Here is a 25,244-nt window from a genome sequence, read left to right on the forward strand (position 1 = left end):
AAAACACCCACGTTAGTCAATATACATGTTTAGGTTATGGAAATTGTATGATGTAAAATATGTGTAAGTGAATGCATTGTGTGATCACAAAACCATGTTGAAATTTTTTTAAAAGATGCAATTGCAGTCCAGAATTTACAACACTAGTCCCCACATAATAATTCTTAACTTCCCACTTACTGATGAGTTGAGAATTTTGACAATTTTCAAGCAACATAAGCACGGACTATGGTGGATAAGCAATATTTCGGTTATTGAAATTGTATGAAGGACAATGCAATGTGTGTTATAATATTTTAATTTTTTAACCATCTGCAAGAGCAATTAGGAATTTGTAACACTGCTCCCCACATATTAATGGTTGACTCCCTACTTACGGGTTGAGTTGATGATTTTGAAAATTGTCAAGACAAGCACCGACGTTAGTAAATGGAAATTGGATGATGAAAAATTTATTAAAGTGAGTTAATTGTGTGATCCCAATACCATATTAAAATATTTTTTAAGATGCAAGTGTAGTCCAGAATTTACAACAACACTTCCTATATATTGAAGCTTGACTCCCTAGTTACGGATGAGTTCAGCATTTTGGCAACAGTCAAGTAAGATAAGCACCACGTCAATGAATGGAAATTGGATGATGAAAAATTTCTTAAAGTGGGTGAATTGTGTGATCCCAATACAATATTTAACTTACTTTAAAAAAATCTGCAACCTCGAAACATAATGTCCAATTTAACTCCCCACATATTAATTCTTGACTCCCCACTTAAGTATGACTTGGGTATTTTGGCAATTGTCAAGTAAAAAACATCCACGTCAGTGAATAAAAATTGGATGATTGAAAATTTGTTTAAGTCAGTGAATCGTGTGATCTCAATATGATATTTAAATTAGTTTTATAAAAATTTGCAACCTCGAAACATAATGTTCAACTTAACTCCCCGCATATTAATGCTTGACTCCCCACTTACGTATGACTTGAGTATTTTGTCAATTGTGAAGTAAGAAAATACCTACATCAGTGAATGAAAATTGGATGATGGAAAATTTGTTTAAGTCGGTGAATTGTGTGATCCCAATACGATATTTAAATTAGTTTTATAAAATTCTGCAACCTCGAAACATAATGTTCAACTTAACTTCCCACATATTAAAGCTTGACTCCCCACTTATGTATGACTTGAGTATTTTGTCAATTGTGAAGTAAGAAAGCACCTACGTCAGTGAATGGAAATTGGATGATGGAAAATTTGTTTAAGTCGATGAATTGTGTGATCTCAATACGATATTTAAATTAGTTTTATAAAAATCTGCAACCTCGAAACATAATGTTCAACTTAACTCTCCACATATTAAAGCTTGACTCCCCACTTACGTATGACTTGAGTATTTAGTCAATTGTGAAGTAAGAAAGCACCCACGTCAGTGAATTGAAATTGGATGATGAAAAATTTGTTTGAGTCGGTGAATTGTGTGATCCTAATATGATATTTAAATTAGTTGTATAAAAATCTGCAACCTCGAAACATAATGTTCAACTTAACTCCCCACATATTAATTCCTGACTCCCCACTTACGTAGGACTTGAATATTTTGTCAATTGTGAAGTAAGAAAGCACCCACGTCAGTGAATGAAAATTGGATGATGGAAAATTTGTTTAAGTCGGTGAATTGTGTGATCCCAATACAATATTTAAATTAGTTTTATAAAAATCTGCAACCTCGAACTTAATGTTCAACTTAACTCCCCACATATTAATGCTTGACTCCCCACTTACGTATGACTTGAGTATTTTGTCAATTGTGAAGTAAGAAAACACCTACGTCAGTGAATGGAGATTGGATGATAGAAAATTTGTTTAAGTGAGTGAATTGTGTGATCCCAATACGATATTTAAATTAGTTTTCAAAAGATCTACAACCTCCAAACATAATGTCCTACTTAACTCCCCACATATTAAAGTTTGACTCCTCACTTACGTATGATATGAGTATTTTAGCAATTGTCAAGTATGAAAGCACCCACGTTAGTCAATTGAGATTGGAAGATGGAAAATTTATTTAAGTGAGTGAATAATGTGAACCCAATACCATATTTAAAAAAATCTGCAACCTCGAAACATAATATCCAACTTCACTCCCCGCATATTAATGTTTGACTCCCCACTTACGGATGACATGTGGATTTTGATAATTTTAAAAAACCACAAATATCCACCATGGTCAATATTCAATGTTTTGGTGACTCCATGGTGTGATCAAATTACCGCAATTATATTTCTTTACATCCACATTTTCCACCTGTACTCCCCTCATGTTAATGCTTTAGTCCCCAAATATGGAAGATTTGATGAATTGAACAATTTGAAAGAGCCACAAACACCCACAACGGTGAATATTCAGTGTTTATTAAATGGACCTTATATGGTGCAAAATTTGTGTAAGTGACTGTATTCTGTTATCACAAAACCATATTTTAGTTCTTGTAAAATCTGCAACTTCGCTCCACAATTTGTAACTTGACTCCCACACATGTAGCCTTTACTCCCCACTTATGGATGACATGACAAATATAACAATTTGAAACTGTCACAGACACCCAGTTTACTCAACAACCTATTCAAATACGAAATGACATACAATAGCAATAAACAAACTTTTGCATGTTCAAATATAAGGGATTTTTTAGGAACACCTTTCGATGAATACGCAGGGAAAAATATGTGTAATGGACTCAACAACGGTTCAATGCTACGGTGGGGGTGATGAGATGGTTGCCATCAAGGACTTTTGGTAGCCGCTATCTCCGCTAACCCACACACACAGGTGCAATACTTCACACTTTCCAATACTTCTCTCTTTATATGTCTACAATGCTTCACTTCTCTCTCTCTCTAATGGTTCTTCCTTTCCACCACTTCCTTCTTTCTTTGTATTTCATTCACCTCTCTTTCACTTTGCCTCACGCGTAAGGGTTTGTCTCATTAATACATTTGCAATAAAAAAATTTAAAATCCCTTATTACGTAAATATTATAAAAAATGAGTCAAAAAGTTTTATCGGAATATCATTTTCGAAAAAATTAAGTTCCATCAGTTGAAAAAGCAGAGTCAGTAGCACTACGGGAAGAAACAAAAAAACGGGAGCCGAAAAAGAGGGAAGAACTAGAGCTGGTGTTAGTTTAATGATATCCTTGATAGAAAATAACTCATTTATAATAGAGAAATCTCTATTCATTAAAGATAACATGTTTTCTTCAGTAATGGACAACTTACCACTACTGGGAGAGAGACTTTTGTACCTTTGTGATAGGAAAAGTAACTAAATTCTGAAATCTTTGTCCGTTTCCATGATGTGTTTCAATAAATGCTAAATCTCCAACTCTCTGATAAGACAACAGACTGCAAAAAATCAAAGAAGTCTACACTAAAAATCATAATTAAAAGTTAACAAAAATTTGTGTAACATGGTTATTTTCTTTTTCTTTTTGAATGACTTTGTTTTCAGGAATTTTTACAATGTAAGTTTATTACACGGCCATGAGAAACATAACTACAAAAAAAATAAAAATGATACAACTAAAAGTGAAGTGACATCTCTACTACAAGTGTTCAATCTCTATTTCAATTAACAACAGCCTCAGAATATGGAAAAGAAGAAACAAAAGATTCACGGTAAAAAAGGGTTGCAGTTACTGTTGCAGAGGTTTTGCACCACCACCAGCCTCCTCCGCATTGACCGGAGTAGATGAACCACTCCTTTTGGCTCCCCCTTGTCCGGTGATGGTCCTTCCCATGAACTTCCCTGCTTTGCTGATTCCACTGCCAACAGCGCCGAATCCACTGCCAACAGCGCCGAGTCCAGCACCAATGCCACCGCCAACAAGCCCAGCTCCAGAAGAAACTCCGCTACCCACAAGTCCAGCACCAGAAGCAACACCACTACCCACAAATCCAGCACCAGAAGCAACACCACTCCCCACAAGTCCAGCACCAGAAGTAACACCACTCCCCACAAATCCAGCACCAGAAGTAACACCACTCCCCACAAATCCAGCACCAGAAACAACACCACTACGAACAAGTCCTGCACCAGAGACAACTCCAGAACCCACCATTCCAACACCGGAACCAACCACCGATGCTGCTCCATCTATGGCATCCATTGTACTTCCTATAACTCCCTCCTCTTTAAGTTTCTTCCTTTCTTCTAGTATCTTTTTCTCTGCCTCTAGTGCAACCAATTGTTCTTTCTTGTTGAATTCGTGATAAAAGATCTGGAATTTCAATGGGATTGCCACTTTTAATTTAATCCAGAGAACATATATACAATACAACTATATCAAGGATAGTTCCAGAAATTATGCACATGTCTAATTGTACCTTTAATGTCAAGGTTCCTCGATCCTTTTTGTCTTTCACTTTCAGTGTATCAAGTGATGGCAGCAGCCTCAACTCAAACTCCTTTTCAGTTTCTGCTTTCAGGCCAATAAGTGGTAATTTTGCTATTCCCAATCGCTTATCTTGCCCAATGTCTTCATCAAAAACCTAAATTCGGATCCATCAATTATGGAGACAAAAGAATTTAATCAGGATTATGCAGTTGGGAAAAGAACAAGATTTCAAACCAAAAAACTATTAGGTGTAGCTAGTCAAAACAGATTAAGGTTTGGATAAATTTATCCATAAGCACTTCCAGGAAAATGAACAAGGTAAAAGGGAATATATTACTCCCAGAAGTCAATATTAATCCATACATATGTTAATTACTGTCTGTGATAAGAGTTCAGGATGGCCTAATTAGATCTTAGTTCTCTTCCATTTGTCTACAGGTCTTACTCTCACATGACCAAACTCCTAGAATTTAAGCTTAGGTTAAATCAATTCTACAAAACTGGTTTTTAAGGGAAGGATTAACCGAGCTTTTATAAGCTTTATTTAAGTCATATCTATAGTCGAGGCTCTAATGATATCATAGAATCTTGTCGTAGGGTCTAACTCACCCAAAAAATCGATTATGAAAGCAATTCTTACAAGTTTTTCTTTCAGGGCTTTGTACTCATACTTTCTCTTAACATTTATTCATGATCTTATTTTCTTCTTGTAAGCCCGTTTCCTCATTGCGACATTCTTAGCTTTACAAGACTTGCCGGCACTTGATTGCCCAACTTTCAGTATCATTAAGCATAATTAGTAACAATTTTCCCAAGAGTAAGTAGGTTCATTAAAGTGTATAAATGAAGAAAAATATAAGGTATTTAATGTAGCCGTATCTGAGCGACTGTATCTGAACTATTGTCAATAGTTCTAGCATAGTAAAGGGACTTTTTGGAGAGAAGTAAAATAGAATGATATTTGGAGAGTGAGGTTCTCTCTATTAACCTCAAATTGTATTGTGTACTGTTATATTCTTTCTATTCCTTGACTCCATCCTTACTACTTTGGTTGGGACTCGAATTAGGGAGGCAACAAAATTCAAGATTGTCTCTTTCTTTCTAATTCTAATATCAGTTGTATCAGCACCTTTCAATGAAGGATATCCACCATTTCATTGACCTCGCAAGAACCCTATGACATATCTGCCTCAATCTCTTCACCACTTTGTTTACGAAATGCAAATCTTTAATATCCCAATCATGTGGTCATATCAGGGGTAGCTTGCAAGTATCTCAACCAAGATTAAATAAATAACAGTTATAACAGAATGGGATACAAGAAAAGGATTAGTTGTGCTAAACCTCAACAATGAGTGATTGGGTCTCCTTGTCCTCTGCAATCAACTCAAATTCCTCGTTCCAAACAGGATTCAAGTTGTTATCAATAACCTTTGTTTTAACCTTAAACAGTGGCCGAATATGCAACACTACATATGGATCGGACTTCCCAATCATTTCCATATTCTTCAGATCATTGGCTTTCACTACCTTCACTTTAAGTGTTCCCTGGGGTTTAAGCTCCAGGTCACTGCAAAATAAAAGGTGCTTAGGTAGAATAGATATTTGAGCATTACCATTTTAAATTTGCATGTTCCCATTGCATTTCTGTTTCAAATTGTTTTTCTTTTCAAGGGGTTGGAGGAAACAGAAAATGAAACTGAAGTTCTTTGCTTGAGGAATATTTCTATAGAATTTAACCAATTTGAAAAACTGCTTACCAGATACATAATTAAACCACATGCTGCAACCTTCACGGAGATAGGAATATAATAAACAAAAACAAAAAAAATCATAAGATTCACATTACCTAGTATCAACAGGTATACCCCCAAGAGGAACAACAATCCTATGAGGCCATTGGAGCATGTCGGTAACAATTGAGTTCACAGTATCCTATTGGAAGTTGGGGGAAGTGTATCATAAGTACTTAAGTCAATATCAGTAAAAGGTAGAAGGCGCAAGTTCGTAAAATAGAGCTCACATCAATCATATCTGAAATTCCAGGAAGTGCTGTCAAACTTCCACCAACAGCCTTCAAAGTGTAATCAATTCTAGGCTTTGGCTGATAAAATGTTATTGAAAAAGTCAGTAATTTCAAAACTGTAAATGATATTGGCATCCCAATTATCATGTAGTAGCCTATGCTGATAAAAGTAGTCCAAGAATTCAATTAGATCATTGACAAAGGTTGTCAAAATCAAACTCTTAAAAGTATGTACAAATGTATCAGTCCACTCATTCACAACCTACAGCTGATGACAATGGTTCTACCATCATCATCCAAATTCTCTTTTTCATTTTTGCACCTCAAAAGTTACCTCAGCGAGTAGGGCAACAACAACAGCAGAAATGCATGGAATCTCATCAGCAAGTTGGAATATAACACGGATAATGGTGAAAACCTGGAGGTCCTTCAACTGAAGCCAAAAACAACACTCAAAAGTTTGAAATTTTGTCATAAGAAAGTGAAATTCAACAAACACCGCTGAGTCTAACCTGAATAGGAATTGATGCAACAAGCGCAGCTTCAACAGCCAAAACAATATTGGGATCACCACCCCAACGAAAATCAATGTCCATAATTATTTGACCTTTTTTAAGAGTCTGAACACGAATACCTATATGGATAAAGAAAATATGCATACATTAATTCTCAAAAAAAAAAAAAAAAAAGCAGAAAAATTAATAGGGATAAGGGTGATAAAAATCTGTGTTTCATAGAAATTTTTTTATGGTCTTAATAATTATTGACATGCACTCATTTTCATGTATTTATAGATTTTAGCAAACAATGTTATTCTTTAAAGCCTTGAGTTGCACAACACAGAGCTAAAATATTTTTATTTCTCGTATTTCATTTAAGTTTGATATTTCAATACTTGATAAATCTTAATCTCATAATAATGGCTTTCCCTGATTTTGGAAAGATTGCTTTGCTTTAAGATAGAAATTGCCACACAAATTAAATGATATTTTCTACATGCTATAACAAGTTTCCAATATGGCCGACGTCCCTGCCACAGATCCAGACATGATTGGTGCTTAACAGTCACTTGCTAGAGCTTGAAGATAAGTCTAAAATGAAGGCAAATAAAAGTTGAAGATAACAAAGTGTCTCTTCAGACAAGACTCAGGTTCCTTCATATTCTAAATTTATGATGGGATTTTCTATTTACTCTTGGAATTTGGTTATGATTGTGCGTGCTCTGTGGTTTTTAGTTTCTGTGATATCTTTTGCTGAATTCCTTTATAAAACTTGATAAAAATGCTGAAATGCTATATTCAATTGATATTTTGCTAAAACAGAAAAGAACATAATAAAACAAAGCAAGATTGTCAAATACGAAAATTTGCATAAACGCGTGGAACTTTCGTAATCTTAGACTGGTGGGTAGGTTGAAGATGTAAACTCGTAACAGTTTTCCTAATATAAAAAATACGATTAAAAAATCTATTAATCGCACATATGTATAACATAATACTCTTCATACAAAAATAAATCAATATTTCCAAATCATATTAAAGAAAAGTAGCAAATCACAATACTAAAGTGTGATAGTACATTAGTACTAAATAAGATTAAAAAATGACTGAGTCATATATAAATTCATAAAAACACTAGTTCATAATGTGAATACAATTAAAGGAGTTAATTTCTTCAAATAATTTGAGTCTATTAAAACATCATGTTAGGAAAAAGTTAGGAAAAAATTACATTTCTTATCAAAATCATTAACCCACTTCTTAATTCTGGAGTTTATATAAGTTTGCCATGAATTTAAAGCGTTTACTCAAAAAAAAATTTGATAATGAGTTAACTTGAAAGTTTGACAACCGTGAAACAACGAAAATGAAGAATTTACTTCATGCATTTCTTAATGTGGCTCAAAAATGCACCAAAACTGTCCAATCTCTAAGAATATTGATTATAGAATTTACTCCAAAACAACCATGAGAAGATCTCTAAAGAAAAGCCACAAACCCAAAAATTAACATAATTCCACAACATGGCAAGACCAAAGGAATGCACTGAAAAATAAAGAAAATCCCCTCCTACCAATTGAGAAACATAAGAATTGGACTCATAAAAATTGCACAATGATATTGTAGGATACTATATTTTGCATCTTTAAAATGTCAAAAGTGCAAAAGAGATTGTGTACCCCCTCCCCCTATCTCAAGGCGTAGAACAAAAGTTCATCAAATAATAAAGCAAAAAATTAACATAAAAAATTTGGATGGCCAGCTTTTGAGAAAGTGGTACAAAAATTACGTATGAAGCAGCCTAAAAGAAATATTAGCAAAATAGAATGACAAATTACGTATGAAGCAGTAACAAACTTAGCACAGAAAAAACAAAGAGGAATTAAAGTAGACAGAATAACCTTCAATTTTTGGAGCAACATTTCCAAGGGAGAGCTTGCTGAACTTCAATGAAGTAATGCCAGGAGGTCTGTACTCTTCCAATAGCGGCTCAACAGATTCTCTTATCACCAATGTTGCTGCCTAAAAGTAAACATAATCGAGATAAAGATAAAGTCAATAATTTAAGCAATGCAGGAATACCCATCTAAGACAAAGATCTGCAAGAAAACCAAAAAAAAGGGTCTCCCAGAGCCCGAGGAAAGCAGCATGTATGTTGTAGCCAAACAATTTCACTTGATAAATCCTAGTAATTTGAAGATGTGGAAACAAAACTAACTAAATACCAAAGGACATCCAGTTTTCATGGCTTTTATTTTTTGACTTCTATATTCAAGAATTTTGAATTTAGTCTCCCTATAATAAGTAATCAGATCCAATATACTCTCTTTTCCTCATTCAAACTGAACTACAGGATGTTAGAACTTGAAAGCAATATAGTGTCATTCAATAATAAATAAACAACCTAATTAAAGTTGCAATAAAACATTCATACTACAGAAACAAGGGCAACATCAAGATATGACCTACAAAATATAGTTAAATAACAACAAACACCACACAAACTGCTGTAGATTATCATACAAATATATAACATGCAAGGAAGTTTACTCACATCTGCAACAAATGGCCAAAGTTTGGATAGCTGCTTGTTTAGCCATTTGACCTGAAAATGCCCAGGCAAGAAAGGTCATACACGGAGCACATGCATAGTATACCAATTGGGCAAAAAGATAGTTTTCTATATTGACTTTGCAGCTACATTTGATGTTTTTCGTATTAACTGGAATAAAAGGAGAGCCAGGTGAAATCATTTCTGTAAAAACCTATGTAAACGTGAATCTTACCTGCTCATATACTGGAAAAGATATCCAATCAGGAAAATTGTCACCACAAATTTTCCTTAAATCGTCTCTGTTGAGGGACCCAAGGAGCTTAATATCAGCTGCCTGTGGAGAAAAATGATGTTAGGATTAAGAGATTAGACACAAACACAGAGATTAAAACATATTCTATTGTTAAGCAAAAGTGTGTTCATTAAAAAAGGACCCTCAAGTCTTTTCAGTGTCATAGAATTCATCATTAACATGAATCCTTCTAATTTAAAATGCCTTACTTTTAAATTTCCAGTTTATACCCTTATTTTCCTTGTGTTCTGCCAATGCAGTGGTTTAATCAGTGCAGAAGTCCTGGATCCATACTTCATGCTGAAGTCTACTATTTTGGCCATGCAGACATTTGACTGATAAGGTTGTAACTGATAACGCAGAGATAACAGTATCCTGAGTTTTTGGCCAAGGTTTACTATTTTAACTTTTCCCATCACACCCCATTCATAACATCAGGTAAGAGATATCAGTGATGCATCACACAAAGGTATATACTTGGACTTCAGAAAACAATGGATCTTCACAATTACAGAGCAAGATACTATTATTCCAAAATTAGTACTCCTCTCCTCTCCAATAATGGAAGTCCTGTATTTTTAGCATTCCTCAATGCAGAATTCATAAAGGCAAAGAAAACATGATGTCACATACAAAAACACATGAAATGATAAGTCACGTGTTAAAAGAAAACCATTTCTTTTAAATGGTTTCAGAAAACTCCAAGTTAAGCAGCATAGACAAAATGGCCATCATTAGTCCCACCCAGAATTTTTTTCATATCCCTGAATCTTTACCAATTAATAGTCCTAAATCACTTGACAAGTTGACATTTTAGGACTACAAATCAACAGGAGCAAACACGAGTCTGTGTAAAGTAGAAGGTAAATCAAGGCTTTGGAATGCAAAAGGCTTTCACTGTTTTAGAGGGACACAATCTTGGAGTTGATCATTCACATGACAGAAAAATTCCTAGGCATTGGGCTCAATAGTACCTCGTTCTTAGTGAAAGGTAGATCAATTCTAAATACTTAATAGAGAGAGAAAGAGAGTGAGACAAACCTACATACTATTAACTTTGTTTTCCATTTGAGCTTTCACAAATGTAAACATTGGTGAACTTAATGGTAAAAATGGTTAGTGTTAGAAGTGGGTTTTAAGCCTAACTTAACCCTACAAAACCGGCTTGTAAGGTGGGATTTGCACCTCACTTATATATTATGAATTGGCCTTATCTCTAGTCGATGTGGGACTCCCAACACACTCCCTCACGCCGACGTATATTCATCTCATGTGTGGGACAAGAAATTAGTGGGTGGTTCGTTAACGGCCCGATATCGGGTGGAACAAAATGTCCAAGAAATTTCGCTAGGATAGACTCTAACCTGGCTCTAATACCATGTTAGAAGTGGGCTTTAAGCCTAACTTAATATACCTCAGCGTGAGAGGGTGTGTTCACATCGACTAGAGATAAGACCTATTTATAATATATAAATGAGGTGCAAACCTCACCTTACAAGCCGGTTTTGTGGGGTCGAGTTAGGTTTAAAGCTCACTTCTAACATGGTATCAGAACCAAGTTAAAGCCTATCCTAGCGAATATACCTTAGTGTGAGGGGGTGTGTTGAAAGTCCCACATTGACTAGAGATAAGGCCAATTCATAATATATAAGTGAGGTGCAAACCTCACCGATTTTGTAGGCTTGAGTTAGGCTTTAAACCTACTCCTAACAGTTAGCTTGAATCTACTCTCACCTCTACCAATCTAGGTAGAAGAGTTGAACTATCTTTTGGGATGTTATTTGTAGTCTTTTTCCAATTTCTAACTTACTCTCTGAAAAATCAGAGATTGCTGATAGTCACACCCATTTGCAAGATGAGAGCTCCCTGTAAGATCAAATCTTTTAATGAGTAGCAACTATTAAAAAATGACTAGTTGCAGATTGTAGGCATCAACAAATCTTTCTCTTGAGTCTTCATATGTGTGTATAGTTCTTTGAAGTAGGGTACTCATTGTTGTAAAGTCAACTACTTTCTAATGGAATATCCTTTAGAGAAAATCAGTGAACTTTTACTTTAGAGTCTTTTCTGATGATCAATTAAACTCTACTGCATTTAGTTGGAGGAAAAAGCACCCCATTTCCTTGCCAGTAAACCTGACCTTAGGTAGGATTGTGTTTATGCCTTCTCTCTGCCATTTCTGACATATACAGACGAGCAATATTTTTTTAGGTTCCTTCTTTTCTCATCAACGCCGGTATAAGTTATACTTCCCTCTTTTTCTTGAGCAGAATATCTATTTCCAATCAAAAAAATTATAATCTAGATAACATGGTGAGGAATTTGAGCAAAACTAATTTCTATGATATTGATGCTACGACTCTTCAGTTTCCACCGAGATTATGAGCCAGATAGAGGTCCAACAAGGGCTCAATTCCCACAACAGTTACATATTAAGACAGTGGTTAATTTCACTTGTCTTCTAGAAAACTTTCGGACAGAGATATTGCAAATTTATCGAAGGGCATCAATTCTGTAAATGGACAAAGTATCTCTTCATTTCTTCTAGCCAAACCAATTGATTAACAAAAGCCTTCTCTGTCTACTTCTGACTTTCGATATGATTCTTTATCACATTGGTTACACATCTTCAATACAAATGACCCACTTTATCAAAAAATCACAGTAAAAAAACTTATATGCACTAATTGTTTAAACTCAATCAGAAATTGTCATTTGTAACAAACGTACTGAATTTTACGAAAACTACTGAAAACAAATCATACATTGATTTGTGATTAATTGACAATGTAGATCAATTTACAATGCCAATGCATGATCAGTAATCTCAGATTAAAATGCCCCACAGGTCATCACTAGCCATTCCACGACTTCAGTGTTTTCCATAAGTTCTTTCAAATATTCAAAGGCTCGCTCACTAATCCATTACATGATAATTCATCAACTTTTCTTCAACATTGCCCAGTAAAATGAAATCTATAATTTCTTTTTCCATAACATTGATCATCAAAGCAATGAAATTGATTTCTTGATCGTTACATATTACATAAACAATACCTTTGAAATTCTCTTGGCGCTACGGTACGACATCATGCGTTGCCACGCTGCCATCAATGCCACGCCGAATACCATCCCCAGAAAAATCCCAGAAAACAACCCCATTTTCCCTGATTCAAAGCAACGCTACCCTTTCACTACAAAACCTGAAAAAGAAAACCAAAACAAACAAATCAAAACCAAAGATACCCAAATGAATAGAGCATGCGAATTTTAGAAACAAACCTTCAAAAAGAAAAACGCACCAATCAAGCCACAACCGGAACTTACTGTCCGATTTGAGAAAAGGATCACAAAACGTCAATCTTGTGAAAATGAGTACCAATTGGGATGAGAATTGTGAAAGACACCAAGATTTTCAACTGAATGAAAAACCAAGTTTTATTTTTCAATTATGCAGTTATGGAAGAATCTCTTTCTCTTTCTCTTTCTCACTCCTTGGGATGCTTCAAAACTGTAATCTTTTTTGTTTGTAACGTAAAATTATAAAATTGAGGGATTGGTGAGTTCTTTGGCTCTTCCTCCACAAGATTGGAATTTGGAATGAAAATTGAAAAGTTTTACGAAGCCTTCTTTCTTAAGGACTGACTATACTCATTCAGCATCAATGAATCATCCTTCCACTTTTTTTCCTTCCCTCATGCATTTATTGGTTTGTCTTTTGTCAGTTTTGGACATTTTCTTCACTTTATTTCTTTTCTCTTCCTTTTGCAAGTTTCGTTTTCTTGAATACACGTGCAGCTTCCTCTATCTTTGCCGTGTCCCACCAAATATTGAATGAGTAACGAAATCTATGATTTATTTAAAAACCTAGGTACACAATTGGCGAAAGAAAAAAATTGTGAAGGGAGATGAAGTCACAAGAAAAATATTTCATTATTTGTTTTATTAAAAATATAAAAAGGAAAATTAGTGAAAAACTTTACATAACTTTATTTTTCATTTCTCTCAAAAATCTATAAAATAAATATTTGTAAGGAATAAAATAATTATTATATTTTTTAAAAATACATTAAGATAGTGTGATATAATTAACAATTTATATTTTATGACTCACCTTTTTTTTATGTGATCTTAAGATTGTTCTATATTAAATATATCAATACGTAGTAGAGTCAAGAAAGCATTTGACGAAATAATATAATAGATATGTCATTTTATTAAAAAAGAGTTAAATAACAAAAATTGGAAAGAATATAAATTTTAAATACTAATAGACAAAAAAATAGTAGAAACCTAATTAAAATAGTTAAATTCATAAAACTTAATCTTTATATTATATACTATTTTTCAATTTCACCCGTATACATTTTTTTTTCTAAATATATATATATATATATATATATATATATATATATATATATATATATATATATATATATATATATATATATATATATATATATATATATATATACTAGCATAAACACAGACGCTAGCGCATGTGTGTATGATTTTTTAAATATGCATGATATTATATTAATAGGTGATAATATTGTACTATTATTAAGTTGTTATATAAACTAAAATTATATTTATTGAAATGTATTAGAACAGATGAAAGAATAACTATTGATAAATAAATAAAAAAACAGAGATAGTCGAATTTATAAAAACTTGTAAAATTAACAGTCAATTTTTAAAAATTTAATAAATTATTATATTTAAAGGGTAAAATTGATAGTTTGAAATGTGGACACAAAAAGAAGAATCCCCTTTATATATTGTTATAGATAGATATTTTATGAGTTAATTATGTTTTTATTTCTTAAACTTTGACAAAAAAATAAAATACGTACATGTTCAAAATTTTGATATATTTTTGTCTCAAATAAAAAAAATGAATATACATATATATATATATATATATATATATATATAATCCTTTTAATCCATTACTAGCATGAAACTCATTTTTTCTGCATTCATCAAATAAAAAATGTGTCAAAAAATGTAAACAATTTAAATATTAATATAGAATACATTTGACACGTTAAAAAAATTAATGTAATTATATTAAAATGATTATATTTGTTCATTTAAAAAATTTGAAGACCAAAATTAAAAAAAAAAAACATTAAAATTATCTAACTTTATTTTTATCTATAAGTCATGAAACTAATTTAAGGACAACTTTATCCCTTACATTACATACAGAGTTGGTGCGATGCAAATTTTTAATATTTGAGAGATACGATTCCTGATAGTTACAAACAAACCCAAGAATTAAAATTTATAGGGATGACTAAATTTGTTCACGTGGTTAAAATATTCTTGGAAATATTTACATAAACTTACTGGAAATTAAAAAATAGTATGATATTTTCATCATAAATTTGTTTCACTTGGATTATCTACTTTTCAGCTTCATCTTCTCCAAATGTCACTTCATGTTTTTTTTGGCCAGTCAAAATAAAATGTCCAAAAAATATGATTATTCAAAGTTTCCCGCAACAAAAATCACAACATAAACTTCTCTCAAAAAAGTACAGGATGTTATCATTCAAAATACTGTAAAATGTAAAGAAAAATAATAATATCAATAATAATAAAACGTCCAAATAAACGAAATGAAAAGTTAAAGTTCAGTAAAAACGATGTAAAAATAGTTATCCAATGCTGAGTCTCCACCGAAGCTAACATTTTCCTCACTGAAACAACTGCTGCAGCAGCAGCAACGCCGCACAGAAACCGTAAAACGTGAAGCGCACGTCAGCGCGGCTCGCGAACGCGCCGCCAGTGGGAGACTGCGCTATCGAAACCGGAGGAGACTGATTGGCGTCGGGACCGGGAGGCTCCTGGTACGGCGGCGGAGGCGGCTGGTTGAGGCTCGGCGGCAAGCCGGCGCCGTGCTGGACGTCGATTTCGAAGGCCAAGCCGTGCTTGCACTGCACGCCGTCGCTGGCGTCGGAGAAAAAGTAATTTGGTCCAACTATGGTCAACGGCACGGCGATGGTCAACGATTCGCCGAAACCACTTCTACCGCTGCCGTACACGAAGGTACCATTGTCGCTATCGTCGGCGGTGCAGTTCAGATAGGTCGTCTTGTTGTAAGTCTGAATCACCGTTTGGTTGGAGTTCGTATTGAAAACTAAAAATTAACCACAAAAAAGAAAGAAGCAAAAACACAAAAAATTGAATTAGGTTTTCGCGATTGATTTCCTAGAAAGTTGAAATGCGCATTGAATTTCTAGATTCGATCGGATTTAATTCCAATTTCATTTGTGTTTATTTTGGCGGAAATAGAACAGTGTAACTTAATTCAGTTTAACGAATTTGTGTTCTAAATGTGCAATGATAATGTAATGAAAAGAAAAGTAGAGATTGAGTTTTCTTACTGAGATAATCGCCTAGGTCAAAGGTTTGATTCGAAGCCCAGGAAGTGTAGTTAGTGGCTGTTGTGTTGGTGGTGGAGTTGAAGGACCACCCGGCGACGCCGCCAACGGTGTGGTTGTGGTATCCAGTTGTGGCAGCGGAGACGGCGGTGACGAGGAGGGCGAAGACCGTGAGTTGCGCCGCGATAGGTGGCGCCATTGGCGGTGATGAGTGGCGATTAGTGTCAGAAGAGGTGTTTTAGTGAATGATGCTTTGTGTAATTTATTAATCTCAGAAAATAAAATATTCGGAAAAATAATTTTCTAAATTCCGTGAAACCGCGTACAACTGGAGGGACCAATGTTATATATCAAATGTTTAATTTTTTTAGGATGTATAAATTATCTAACACGTTTAATCTTTAAACTAAAATATGAATACAAATTTTAAAAATAAATTTTAATTTAATTAAAGAAAATTCTTATTAAAAATGGCTAAAATCTTCTATTCAAGAATTGCTGGTCTTACCTCGTAGCTTATTCTTTCAGTGTTTCACTTCCAAAAATTTCTTACACGCATAAGTGAATAAAAAATTAACCCTCGGTTTAATGATGTTCATTAGGTAAGGCCATTTGCGAGAACGTTGATGCCAGAGTCAACGAGTTTTAGGATGCGTTAAGATATTAGTTTTCATTTTCTTTGTTGAAAATTATATCAATATTTTATATTTTTTTATTAGAAGGAAAATACACCTTGAACTCTACTTGAATTGAAAATTATAGTATTTTTTTTTTTAATTTTCATTCCATTGAACTTAAGTAGTTAATATTATCCAAATACACACTTAGAACCGAAAAACAAATAAGAATTATGATATCATATATATATTTGAATAATAATAAGAAATAAGTTACTTATCCATAAAAGTAATATTTTTATATAAATCTACTTAACAACTCACAAAGTATGCAATAATTAAAATAAATAAATATTTATAATGGGAAAAAAAGAAAAAGTAATAAACAGTGAATGTGAAGTCATTGAATAAAGTTGTTACACATCAAATAAAATAAAAAAAAAAAAAAACAATCAAATCATTGATAAAAAAACTTAGCCACAATTGTGTACATATGCGTTAATATTTAGACACCATTAGTTTCACACTAAACAAATTTTTACACATATTTACATTACTATATTACCTTTCAATCTTTCTCCTTTTTTACAAATAAACTTTTTCAATGAGCGAAATACTCAAAATAAGTTGTCAATTTTCCATAATACTAACAATAAACATAGTCCCAAATCTCATCATTAGAGATCTTGACAGTGTAAGAAATTTCAGAAGGTTCAGCCATTTCACCCATTTTAGAGGGTTCGATGATATTAATGCCAAGTTGATCAACGCATATTTTGCGGTGTTGTTCTGTGGAAGGATTATTCCACGTAATAACGTCCACGGAAGGTGCAACGTAAATCGGCTTGTTAGGGTTCCAACGTCGCACAATTTCTGTCAATATATTATCAGATAACCCTCGCGCAATCTGCAACACAAATCCCCAATGTTGAAGAATTCACCTTTAAAACAAACACTAGAAGAAAAAAAACGTTAAAGTCTCATAAAAAACTTCAATTCATGAACAACATAACAACAACTTAAACATTCTACATAAGTTTTTGTCTCTCTAATCGAACTCAATGGTTTGATTACCTTAGCAAGGGTATTTGCAGACAATGGAGCAATGACCATGACATCAGCCCATTCCAGATACTGATGAGCAGAAGTTCGATCACCATTAGCAACTAGATGAGGAATTTCTGTAGCATTAATAAAAGGTATCGATGATCGTGTGAAAACAACATCTACTTTTGCCCATTTGGAAAAATGTTGATAAAGAACCCCAAATTTTACAGCATCATTGCACCCGCAAGCACCAAGTAGAACCCGAGGCATTCTCCGAACAACACATCTTCGAATATTACTCGCAGGATTTGGGTCACCCATCACCACAGATTTCAACAATTGCACTTTGTTCTGATGAATTTGTCAATGTATAACCATGCTTCAGTTTTCATTTATCACTGATAATGCGAACATTCACAAAACAAAACCAAGTTCATATATTTACACTTGCATGTATATATCTAAGAACTGCAATTAACATATTGAACTACATAGAGACTAGAAGATGGGAAAGAACAATGGTTTCTTGTTTCAGATATATATATGTGAAGGGATAAAACTTTGGTCATGAATTATAGAAATGCTTGTAACATCAAGAAAGAAAGTTGATAGCTTCAGCAAACAGAAATGAATTCAGAGTTGAGTACATGAGAAAGCAAAGAAAGTTTTGACACTCACTAGTGCCTACATATTCAGAGACCATGCATGATCATGGCAAGAAGATGGAGAGCTGAATCTTGAAACAGATGCATGACATACACCACACTGAACAAGAAATGCTGCATGAACCTTTGTCAAAGAATCGATTTTGAAGCTTCTGACATTGATGGGGTGCTTACCAAATGAAATAAGAACAAAGGGAATAATGAACCAAAGAATGCAAAAACAAAAAGAATGACATGTAAAGAAAAGTTCATCACCTTATGAATGAGATATATAACTTTGATGATTAACAGAAAGTGTGTTTCTCTTTCGCGCAAAAAGTTTTCAGAAACAGATAGAGATATATGATAAGCTCGAGTCTTTTGAATTTTCTGTGAGGAAACTATGACACGCAGCACTGGTTGTGACGGTCAAACATTTTGTTTCGGATCCAAATAACCCCAAATTAAACCCATAATCAAATATAGAAGCAATAATCAAAACAACTCTTTTTATTTATTTATTTAAGAACGTCTGGTCATTTTAGAATCAAGAATTTAAAATTGCCATGGAAATGATATACTAATATTTTTAAATGACAATGAAAATTAAATTTATATTGTTTGTGATGACAAAAGCTTTTACAATTTCAATTTTAAAATGTAGAAACCATGCTTTAGAAAATATTTTAACAAAGGCAATATTAATGTGTGCTCAAATAATGAATTATTTAAACTGGATGAATAGTATATAAATGGAAGGTAAATAAAGTTTTATTTAAACCAAATGAATAGTACGAAAAAAAGATAAATAGAGAAAAATCAGAGAAAGAGAAGAAAGGAAAATTGGTGAAAGAAAAACTATAACAAAGAAAATTAAAGAAGAAAATCAAAGTTGAAATAAAGTTTTAACAAAATTTTTGTTTGTTGTTTACTTTTGTTAATAATTAGGTGAAGCGATTGTTATTTTATCTGTATTATTTTAGCATTTAAAAGGCTGAAATATATATATTTGTCTTTTAATAATTTTTAATGAAAAATTGGAATTAATTTATTTTTGAAATTTTAGTCCAATATACTCTTTAACCTACAAAATGTGTGAATTTAGTTATTTTAATAATTTTTTTTAAGTTTAGTTGATATTTCCGATGAATTTTACGATAATATCTGAATTGTTTCATACATTTTTTCTTTAATGTAAATTGAAAAATACGTTTGAAATATCAAATAAATTTAACAAAATTTAGTTGAAAAAATTAAATTTATGCATTCCTAAACATAGAGACTAAATTGGTTTAAAGTTAAAAAAAAAAGCTAATTTTAATTATTACCTAAAGTTAAATGATAAAAAATATATTTAATCATGTTTAAAAACTTTGAGACCTATCTAGTTTATGATCTCAATGAAAGGGTAGAGGAATAATTTATGTTTGAACTTCAATGTTTGAGATTTTGAGATAAAAAAACGTGTGGAAATGTAGCTTAGTAGAGTGAAGGTTCAACCATAATATTATAATATTCTAGTAATATCAAACTGACTAGAGAAAGATATTAAGTAGTAAAATTTAATGGAAGTTTATACAAGTACACGATGTGAAAAATAACCATATTTAACATATTATTTAATTCATTTAATAAATAATCATTTTTTCCGCAATAGTTGATTAAATTATAAAATATTTTTAATTAAAATAATTATAAAAATAAATAAGGTGTCTAACTTTTTTATTATATAACTAATTATTTATTATAATAATTATTTAAATTTTAAAAAATATTTATAAGAAAAAAATTGAAAAAAAATTATTAATTATGAATAATTATTTGAATTTAAAAAGGTGGTTATTAGAAAATAAACTTAGAAAAAAAAATTGTGTGAGAAATTATCTTATACAATAACATAGAAGTATTGATAATAGGATAGACCAGGTATAATATAATTGATAAGAGACATTACAGTCGTTTCTTTTTTACATGTATCTTCGTATGATACGACGAAGTTATCTTTCTTATATATTATGTTGTTATATTTTTTTATTAATATTAAGATATTGTTAGTTCATTTACAATTGAAATAAGTTACAACATTATTTATTAGTTAAAATTGTTTTATCACAGAACTATGAGATTTTTTTTCTTTTTAGACAATTATGAGAGTTTTTTTTAATATTGATTTTTTTACTGCAAGATAATATTAATTTTTTTATGAACATTAATCAAGAATTTTGTATTTATTGACAAGGAAAAAATTTAATTAAAGCTTTTTTCTTTGGTTATTTTTTTAAATGTTTGCAATGGTTATTTTTTAATCAAAATGTCACGAATGTTTTTTTTTCCCAAAAGTTGACCAGAATTTGTGTTAACATAGAAAAAAAAAACTTTACCAACCTTATTTATAATTACCTCTACTAATATAACTCTTGAAAATGTTTGGCCGACATCGAAAAAAACAAAATAGTATAAAGACTTAGACTAATTATGTTAAGAAATAACATAATCAATGTTATATGAAATAACTATCACCAACATTCACAGACAAAAAACAATAATCAGCTTTAATAAAAATAATTATTTTGTTAACATTAACTAAAAAATATTGTATCTTTAACTAAAAATAATATTAAGTAACACTGAAAAATATCATAAACTGGTATTTTTTTAATTATTAAACATTTTAATGTTAAAATATTTTTACTTTATAATAATTAAAATACTTTATCTAATTTAATCTCTCTGTATTATAAAATTATGTTCTAAATATTATTTTGATACAGTTTGTAGTTGTTCAATTTAGTCCTTTTTTTTTTCTCATTCAAGTTGATCTTTATTTTATAAAATTGGATTCAATTTGGTCATTTTTCTTGACACCATTTAAATTGATAACGAGACACTATACAAGATGGTACTAATTGTGTTACATGGATCGTCTTTTATTATGTGATCATATAATGAATGTAAGAATGTAAGTCGTTGCAATACTTATTATATTTTGAAATGAAATTGGGGATAAAAGGGAAAAATAGGTCTAAGAGATAATCTGGTATGAGTTTTGTCATGACATGATTTAAATTAAGTTGTTGATTACTGTCAACGATCTTTAGAGAAGAGAGATAATAGTCATGTTTATTGTGTTCCAGAAGTTGATAAAAAGAGTAATGAAATTGATGAAGTGAAGAATTATGGATGATAAAGTGGAGAGACAGGACTCGAACTAAATTGAATATTATAGTTTTATAGGTTGAAAAAGCTGTACACATATCAGACCTTCATCTAAGCCAAGAGTCTTGTAAGATCAAAGACACAATTATAGTTTTTTTGTTTTAAATTTAAAAATGTAATTACAATAATTTCAAATTGATATTTTTTTGGTACAAAGAGAAAACTAAAAAGACAAAAATCTGAACGACTAGCCTGACATGCAGTAAGCCCCTTCCTAAGCAAGATGGACATTAGATTACCTTAATACCAAAAAATATCCAAAACTGAGTTTTCTCTCAAAGCATCTCCATGGTAAAAAATTTGTTTGGATTTGTAATTATCTTGTTATTGTTATTTAGGATTTAGGAACATTATTTAGTTTTCACATAATATTCTTAAAATGTTTAACTTTAAAAACCATTGCAAGAGAAAACATAAAAACCAACATAACCATCTGCCATTAAGTAAACAATCTCATGCAGGGTCTTATTACTTATTAAGTTACTACAGAGTAAAGAGGCACTGCTCAATGAAACTATATGACCAAATCAAATATGATCACAGTATGTTAAGTACTCAACTCAATTGATTAAAGGTCAAAAAGAGTGAAGATTCTTGACAACCAAAAATCCATACTTACACCATAATGGTCAAAATTGTTAGTCCTGATTAAAAACTCCTTTTACTGCATCTTTGAGTCATAAAAGAGCCTCACGGTTGAGTAAATGGTAGAAGGTTCAGCCATTGCCCCATGCTCAATATCCCCATTAGCTGCCCTATGTGTGACAGGTGGGATGAGAGAGATGCCGAGCTCATCAATGGCAATGCAATGTCGTTCTGTGAAAGGGTTTTTCCACATAACAGAGTTCATGGATGGTGCCACAAAAAGTGGCTTTCTGTAATCCCATGCTCTCACAATACATGTCAGAAGATTGTCACATAACCCTCCCGCTATCTACAACAAAACATTTCTGAGTGAGAAATATAACAAGAGCCAATTGGAACATGCTCATAGACTTATACAAGAGGTGAATCAGATTTGAATCCTTGTTTTTTGTTAAGTGGCCAGAAATTTTATCAATCTTGTGTCCTACTAATTAGATTCCCTACATTCATGCATTTTTGGAATCATGAACTAGTATTGATAGATGAAGATAAGTTCACATACAGAGAATGTGTTTTATAAGTTGGATATAATAAATAAAATATAAGTCATTTGATCTTGATTTTAACAGTTTCAATATTGACTAAATGCAGAAATGTGTGACATATCTAATTCCTATGACCAATCATACAGCAACACCAAATTCTTTCAGATTACATGGATCACACAATGTCATTGCTAATCATAGTGAGTTTTTTATTTAATAAAAACTATATCCTCTCTAACAATGAATACATTCTATTATTCAACAATGGAGAAGATCTAAATCCAAGAATGACATTGAACATTACATGATAATAAGGAACTTACATATATTCTATTAATAGATTATTCACCATGGTTGCACAAACAGACCGGTTTTACACCACACAGTTTGTTCAATGCATGGTGATGTCTTTATCACATGATAATGCAGATAGAAAGAGATAAAACCAGCAAAATTTGTCAGTTTGATTACCTTACCAAGAGTATTAGCTGACAATGGAGCAATGACCATGATTTCAGCCCATCTATTAAGCTCAATATGAACCACACGATCACCTATCCTTTTCCAAGTGTTCCATTCATTATCATCCCAAAATACATGAATATCCGTAGGAAATGTTTGTGCAGATATAAAACGCAAGGATGATTTTGTGACAACTGCCCTTACTTCTGCCCATTCTGCAAAACAACGGCAAACATGTCCAAATTTTACAGCAGCAACACTTCCACACGCTGCAAGTAGTACACGAGGTCTCCTCCGGATAACACTACTCCCTGTAGCGGATTTTGCCTTTTTACTTGCACTATCAGAGCAATCCATCACTAACAGATTTTAACAATATCTATCTTCACAGTAATGCAAAGTATCAGAAAACCATCCATCACAAACTCATATATTCACAGTTGCAAGGATAAAACAGTGATCATCATATTCAACACCATCCATCACAAACTCATATTCACACTTGCAAGGATAAAACAGTGATCATCATATTCAACCTTAAAGAATCTGAGTTTAGGCTTAGGATACATATTTATCAAACTATTGGGAGCATATTGGATACCAAGTCATCTATTTGTTAAAGAATCATTTTGGCTGCATAATCATAATCACAGCCTCACAAATATGTAAAAAGCTTATGCAGTATTTATTAATGTGCACATTAACAACATCAACAAAGTCACAAACTTTTAAACATCGGAATACAATATTTTCATACTTTTTTAGTGCAGGATCAAGAATTCCGGTCACACTCTTGTTTCTATAGAGTAAAAGAAAACAAAATTTGGGAGAAATTAGGTTAATTCGTTTCTGGTTTTCACTATCCCTTACAAGAAAAAAGAAATAAAAGAAAAATTACATATACCACAGCCAAGAGTTTTACAAAAGGTGGATACCTTGAAAACAGAGATAACAAAGTTGAGTTGGGTCAAAAACAAACCAAAGAATACTTGCTTGGACGTAAAAAAGAAGGAAATATTCCCATTTAACACCTTTAAACGCATCTTCAGAAACAATTCATTATCACACACAAAAGAAGTGAATCTTGCAGCAGACTAGTTCATTCTTTCATGCACACAATTCATAAAAGAAGTGCCCATGATTGATAATTACATAAAGAGTGCACATTCCGATTAAATACTCAACTTTGAATCTTTGAATGTCAATGGGATGCACTGTAATTTGCGACCCAATGAGGACGCAAAACGAATGAGATGAACAAAAAAAAGAAAAAAGAATGAGAAAAAAAAAGAAAAACAATGAGAGTGAAGAAGATATTTCTGACCTTTAAAAAACTATGTGTATCTGTGACTATAGACAAATCTATCTTCTATCTTCCTTCTCTCGCTGTGTTGCGACGAAGAACAGAGTTGAAGAGTTTTAAAATTTCGGTGAGGCACCTATGGATCGCTTATGTGGTGAGAGTCAAACATTTATATTGGTTGGACCTTGCAAGGCATAAACCCAGTTTAAGCCCATACACTTCCTGTTCGTTTTTATTTATTTATTTATTATTATTATTATTATTGTTAATTTTAAATTTATATAGCTCACTAAAAATTAAAAATTGAGATCTATATTTTTTTAATAAATATTAGCTTAGTAATGGAAACTTTTTACAAAAACAAATGTCAACACAATTAGTCTATAAATATTATTTTGGATTAAATTAATTATTTTCAAATTTACTAATTTTTAAATATTAAAATTTATCACTAATATTTTCATAAAGTTTCAGTTTAAATAAAATAGATTTTAATATAAATTATGGAAAACACGAGTATACTTTTTAAATTTTAAAAATAAATATAAATAATTTTTTTAATTTCATTGTAAATAATTTTATTGATTACCTTGGCAAAACTACATGTTGATAATGGAACAATGACCATGATATGAGCCCATCATGAAGCGGTGAATCACATAATC

The 25,244-nt window shown here is 32.0% G+C and overlaps 3 protein-coding genes, 1 long non-coding RNA gene and 1 pseudogene across 7 annotated transcripts; 1 reads left to right on the forward strand and 4 right to left on the reverse strand.

Moving 5' to 3' along the window:
• Nucleotides 1–3,425: 3,425 nt before the first annotated feature.
• On the reverse strand, nt 3,426–13,463 carry LOC114183274 (calcium-dependent lipid-binding protein-like). 2 transcript variants are annotated; one of them, XM_028070228.2, is made up of 12 exons: nt 13,071–13,463; nt 12,826–12,971; nt 9,709–9,810; nt 9,477–9,527; nt 8,824–8,944; nt 6,935–7,056; nt 6,757–6,855; nt 6,420–6,500; nt 6,246–6,331; nt 5,741–5,966; nt 4,386–4,550; nt 3,426–4,279 (listed from the first exon to the last, which is right to left on the reverse strand). In XM_028070228.2, exons 2-12 carry the CDS (start codon nt 12,928–12,930, stop codon nt 3,695–3,697), a joined length of 1,743 nt encoding a protein of 580 aa, XP_027926029.1. In that variant the 5' UTR covers nt 12,931–12,971; nt 13,071–13,463; the 3' UTR covers nt 3,426–3,694. The 2 variants fall into 2 exon arrangements, with proteins under 2 accessions (XP_027926029.1, XP_027926030.1); XM_028070229.2 differs by having other exon boundaries at nt 13,051–13,463.
• On the forward strand, nt 4,431–12,014 carry LOC114183275 (uncharacterized). 2 transcript variants are annotated; one of them, XR_014995367.1, is made up of 3 exons: nt 4,431–4,498; nt 7,432–7,572; nt 10,029–12,014. It is a non-coding gene; the product is annotated as an uncharacterized LOC114183275 (long non-coding RNA). The 2 variants fall into 2 exon arrangements; XR_014995366.1 differs by having other exon boundaries at nt 7,462–7,572.
• Nucleotides 13,464–15,346: 1,883 nt separating the features above from the next.
• On the reverse strand, nt 15,347–16,435 carry LOC114185511 (early nodulin-like protein 18). The gene is made up of 2 exons (XM_028073268.2): nt 16,164–16,435; nt 15,347–15,916 (listed from the first exon to the last, which is right to left on the reverse strand). The coding sequence occupies exons 1-2, from the start codon at nt 16,357–16,359 to the stop codon at nt 15,474–15,476; spliced, it is 639 nt and encodes a 212-aa protein (XP_027929069.1). The 5' UTR covers nt 16,360–16,435; the 3' UTR covers nt 15,347–15,473.
• Nucleotides 16,436–17,423: 988 nt separating this feature from the next.
• On the reverse strand, nt 17,424–18,145 carry LOC114183207 (putative phosphopantothenoylcysteine decarboxylase pseudogene; annotated as a pseudogene).
• Nucleotides 18,146–22,123: 3,978 nt separating this feature from the next.
• LOC114185898 (phosphopantothenoylcysteine decarboxylase HAL3a-like) lies at nt 22,124–24,711 on the reverse strand. 2 transcript variants are annotated; one of them, XM_028073842.2, is made up of 3 exons: nt 24,601–24,711; nt 23,286–23,655; nt 22,124–22,618 (listed from the first exon to the last, which is right to left on the reverse strand). In XM_028073842.2, exons 2-3 carry the CDS (start codon nt 23,631–23,633, stop codon nt 22,346–22,348), a joined length of 621 nt encoding a protein of 206 aa, XP_027929643.1. In that variant the 5' UTR covers nt 23,634–23,655; nt 24,601–24,711; the 3' UTR covers nt 22,124–22,345. The 2 variants fall into 2 exon arrangements, with proteins under 2 accessions (XP_027929643.1, XP_027929646.1); XM_028073845.2 differs by having other exon boundaries at nt 23,286–23,659.
• Between the last annotated feature and the right edge of the window lie 533 nt (nt 24,712–25,244).

This window comes from Vigna unguiculata, chromosome 5 (assembly GCF_037176805.1).
Source record: "Vigna unguiculata cultivar grain cowpea cultivar isolate G323 ecotype 2 chromosome 5, ASM3717680v1, whole genome shotgun sequence".
In the NCBI taxonomy this organism is placed as follows: domain Eukaryota; kingdom Viridiplantae; phylum Streptophyta; class Magnoliopsida; order Fabales; family Fabaceae; genus Vigna; species Vigna unguiculata.

Excerpts from the sequence above, each read along its gene's own strand:
- LOC114185511 (XM_028073268.2), bottom strand. The coding sequence starts at position 16,359 with ATGGCGCCACCTATCGCGGCGCAACTCACGGTCTTCGCCCTCCTCGTC. Across the intron at positions 15,917-16,163 it reads TGACCTAGGCGATTATCTCA|TTTTCAATACGAACTCCAAC; the intron begins GTAAGAAAACTC and ends GTTAATTTTTAG.
- LOC114183274 (XM_028070228.2), bottom strand. The coding sequence starts at position 12,930 with ATGGGGTTGTTTTCTGGGATTTTTCTGGGGATGGTATTCGGCGTGGCA. Across the intron at positions 7,057-8,823 it reads TGTTGCTCCAAAAATTGAAG|GTATTCGTGTTCAGACTCTT; the intron begins GTTATTCTGTCT and ends TTATCCATATAG. Across the intron at positions 6,332-6,419 it reads GAATTTCAGATATGATTGAT|GATACTGTGAACTCAATTGT; the intron begins GTGAGCTCTATT and ends AACTTCCAATAG.
- LOC114185898 (XM_028073842.2), bottom strand. The coding sequence starts at position 23,633 with ATGGATTGCTCTGATAGTGCAAGTAAAAAGGCAAAATCCGCTACAGGG. Across the intron at positions 22,619-23,285 it reads CAGCTAATACTCTTGGTAAG|ATAGCGGGAGGGTTATGTGA; the intron begins GTAATCAAACTG and ends GTTTTGTTGTAG.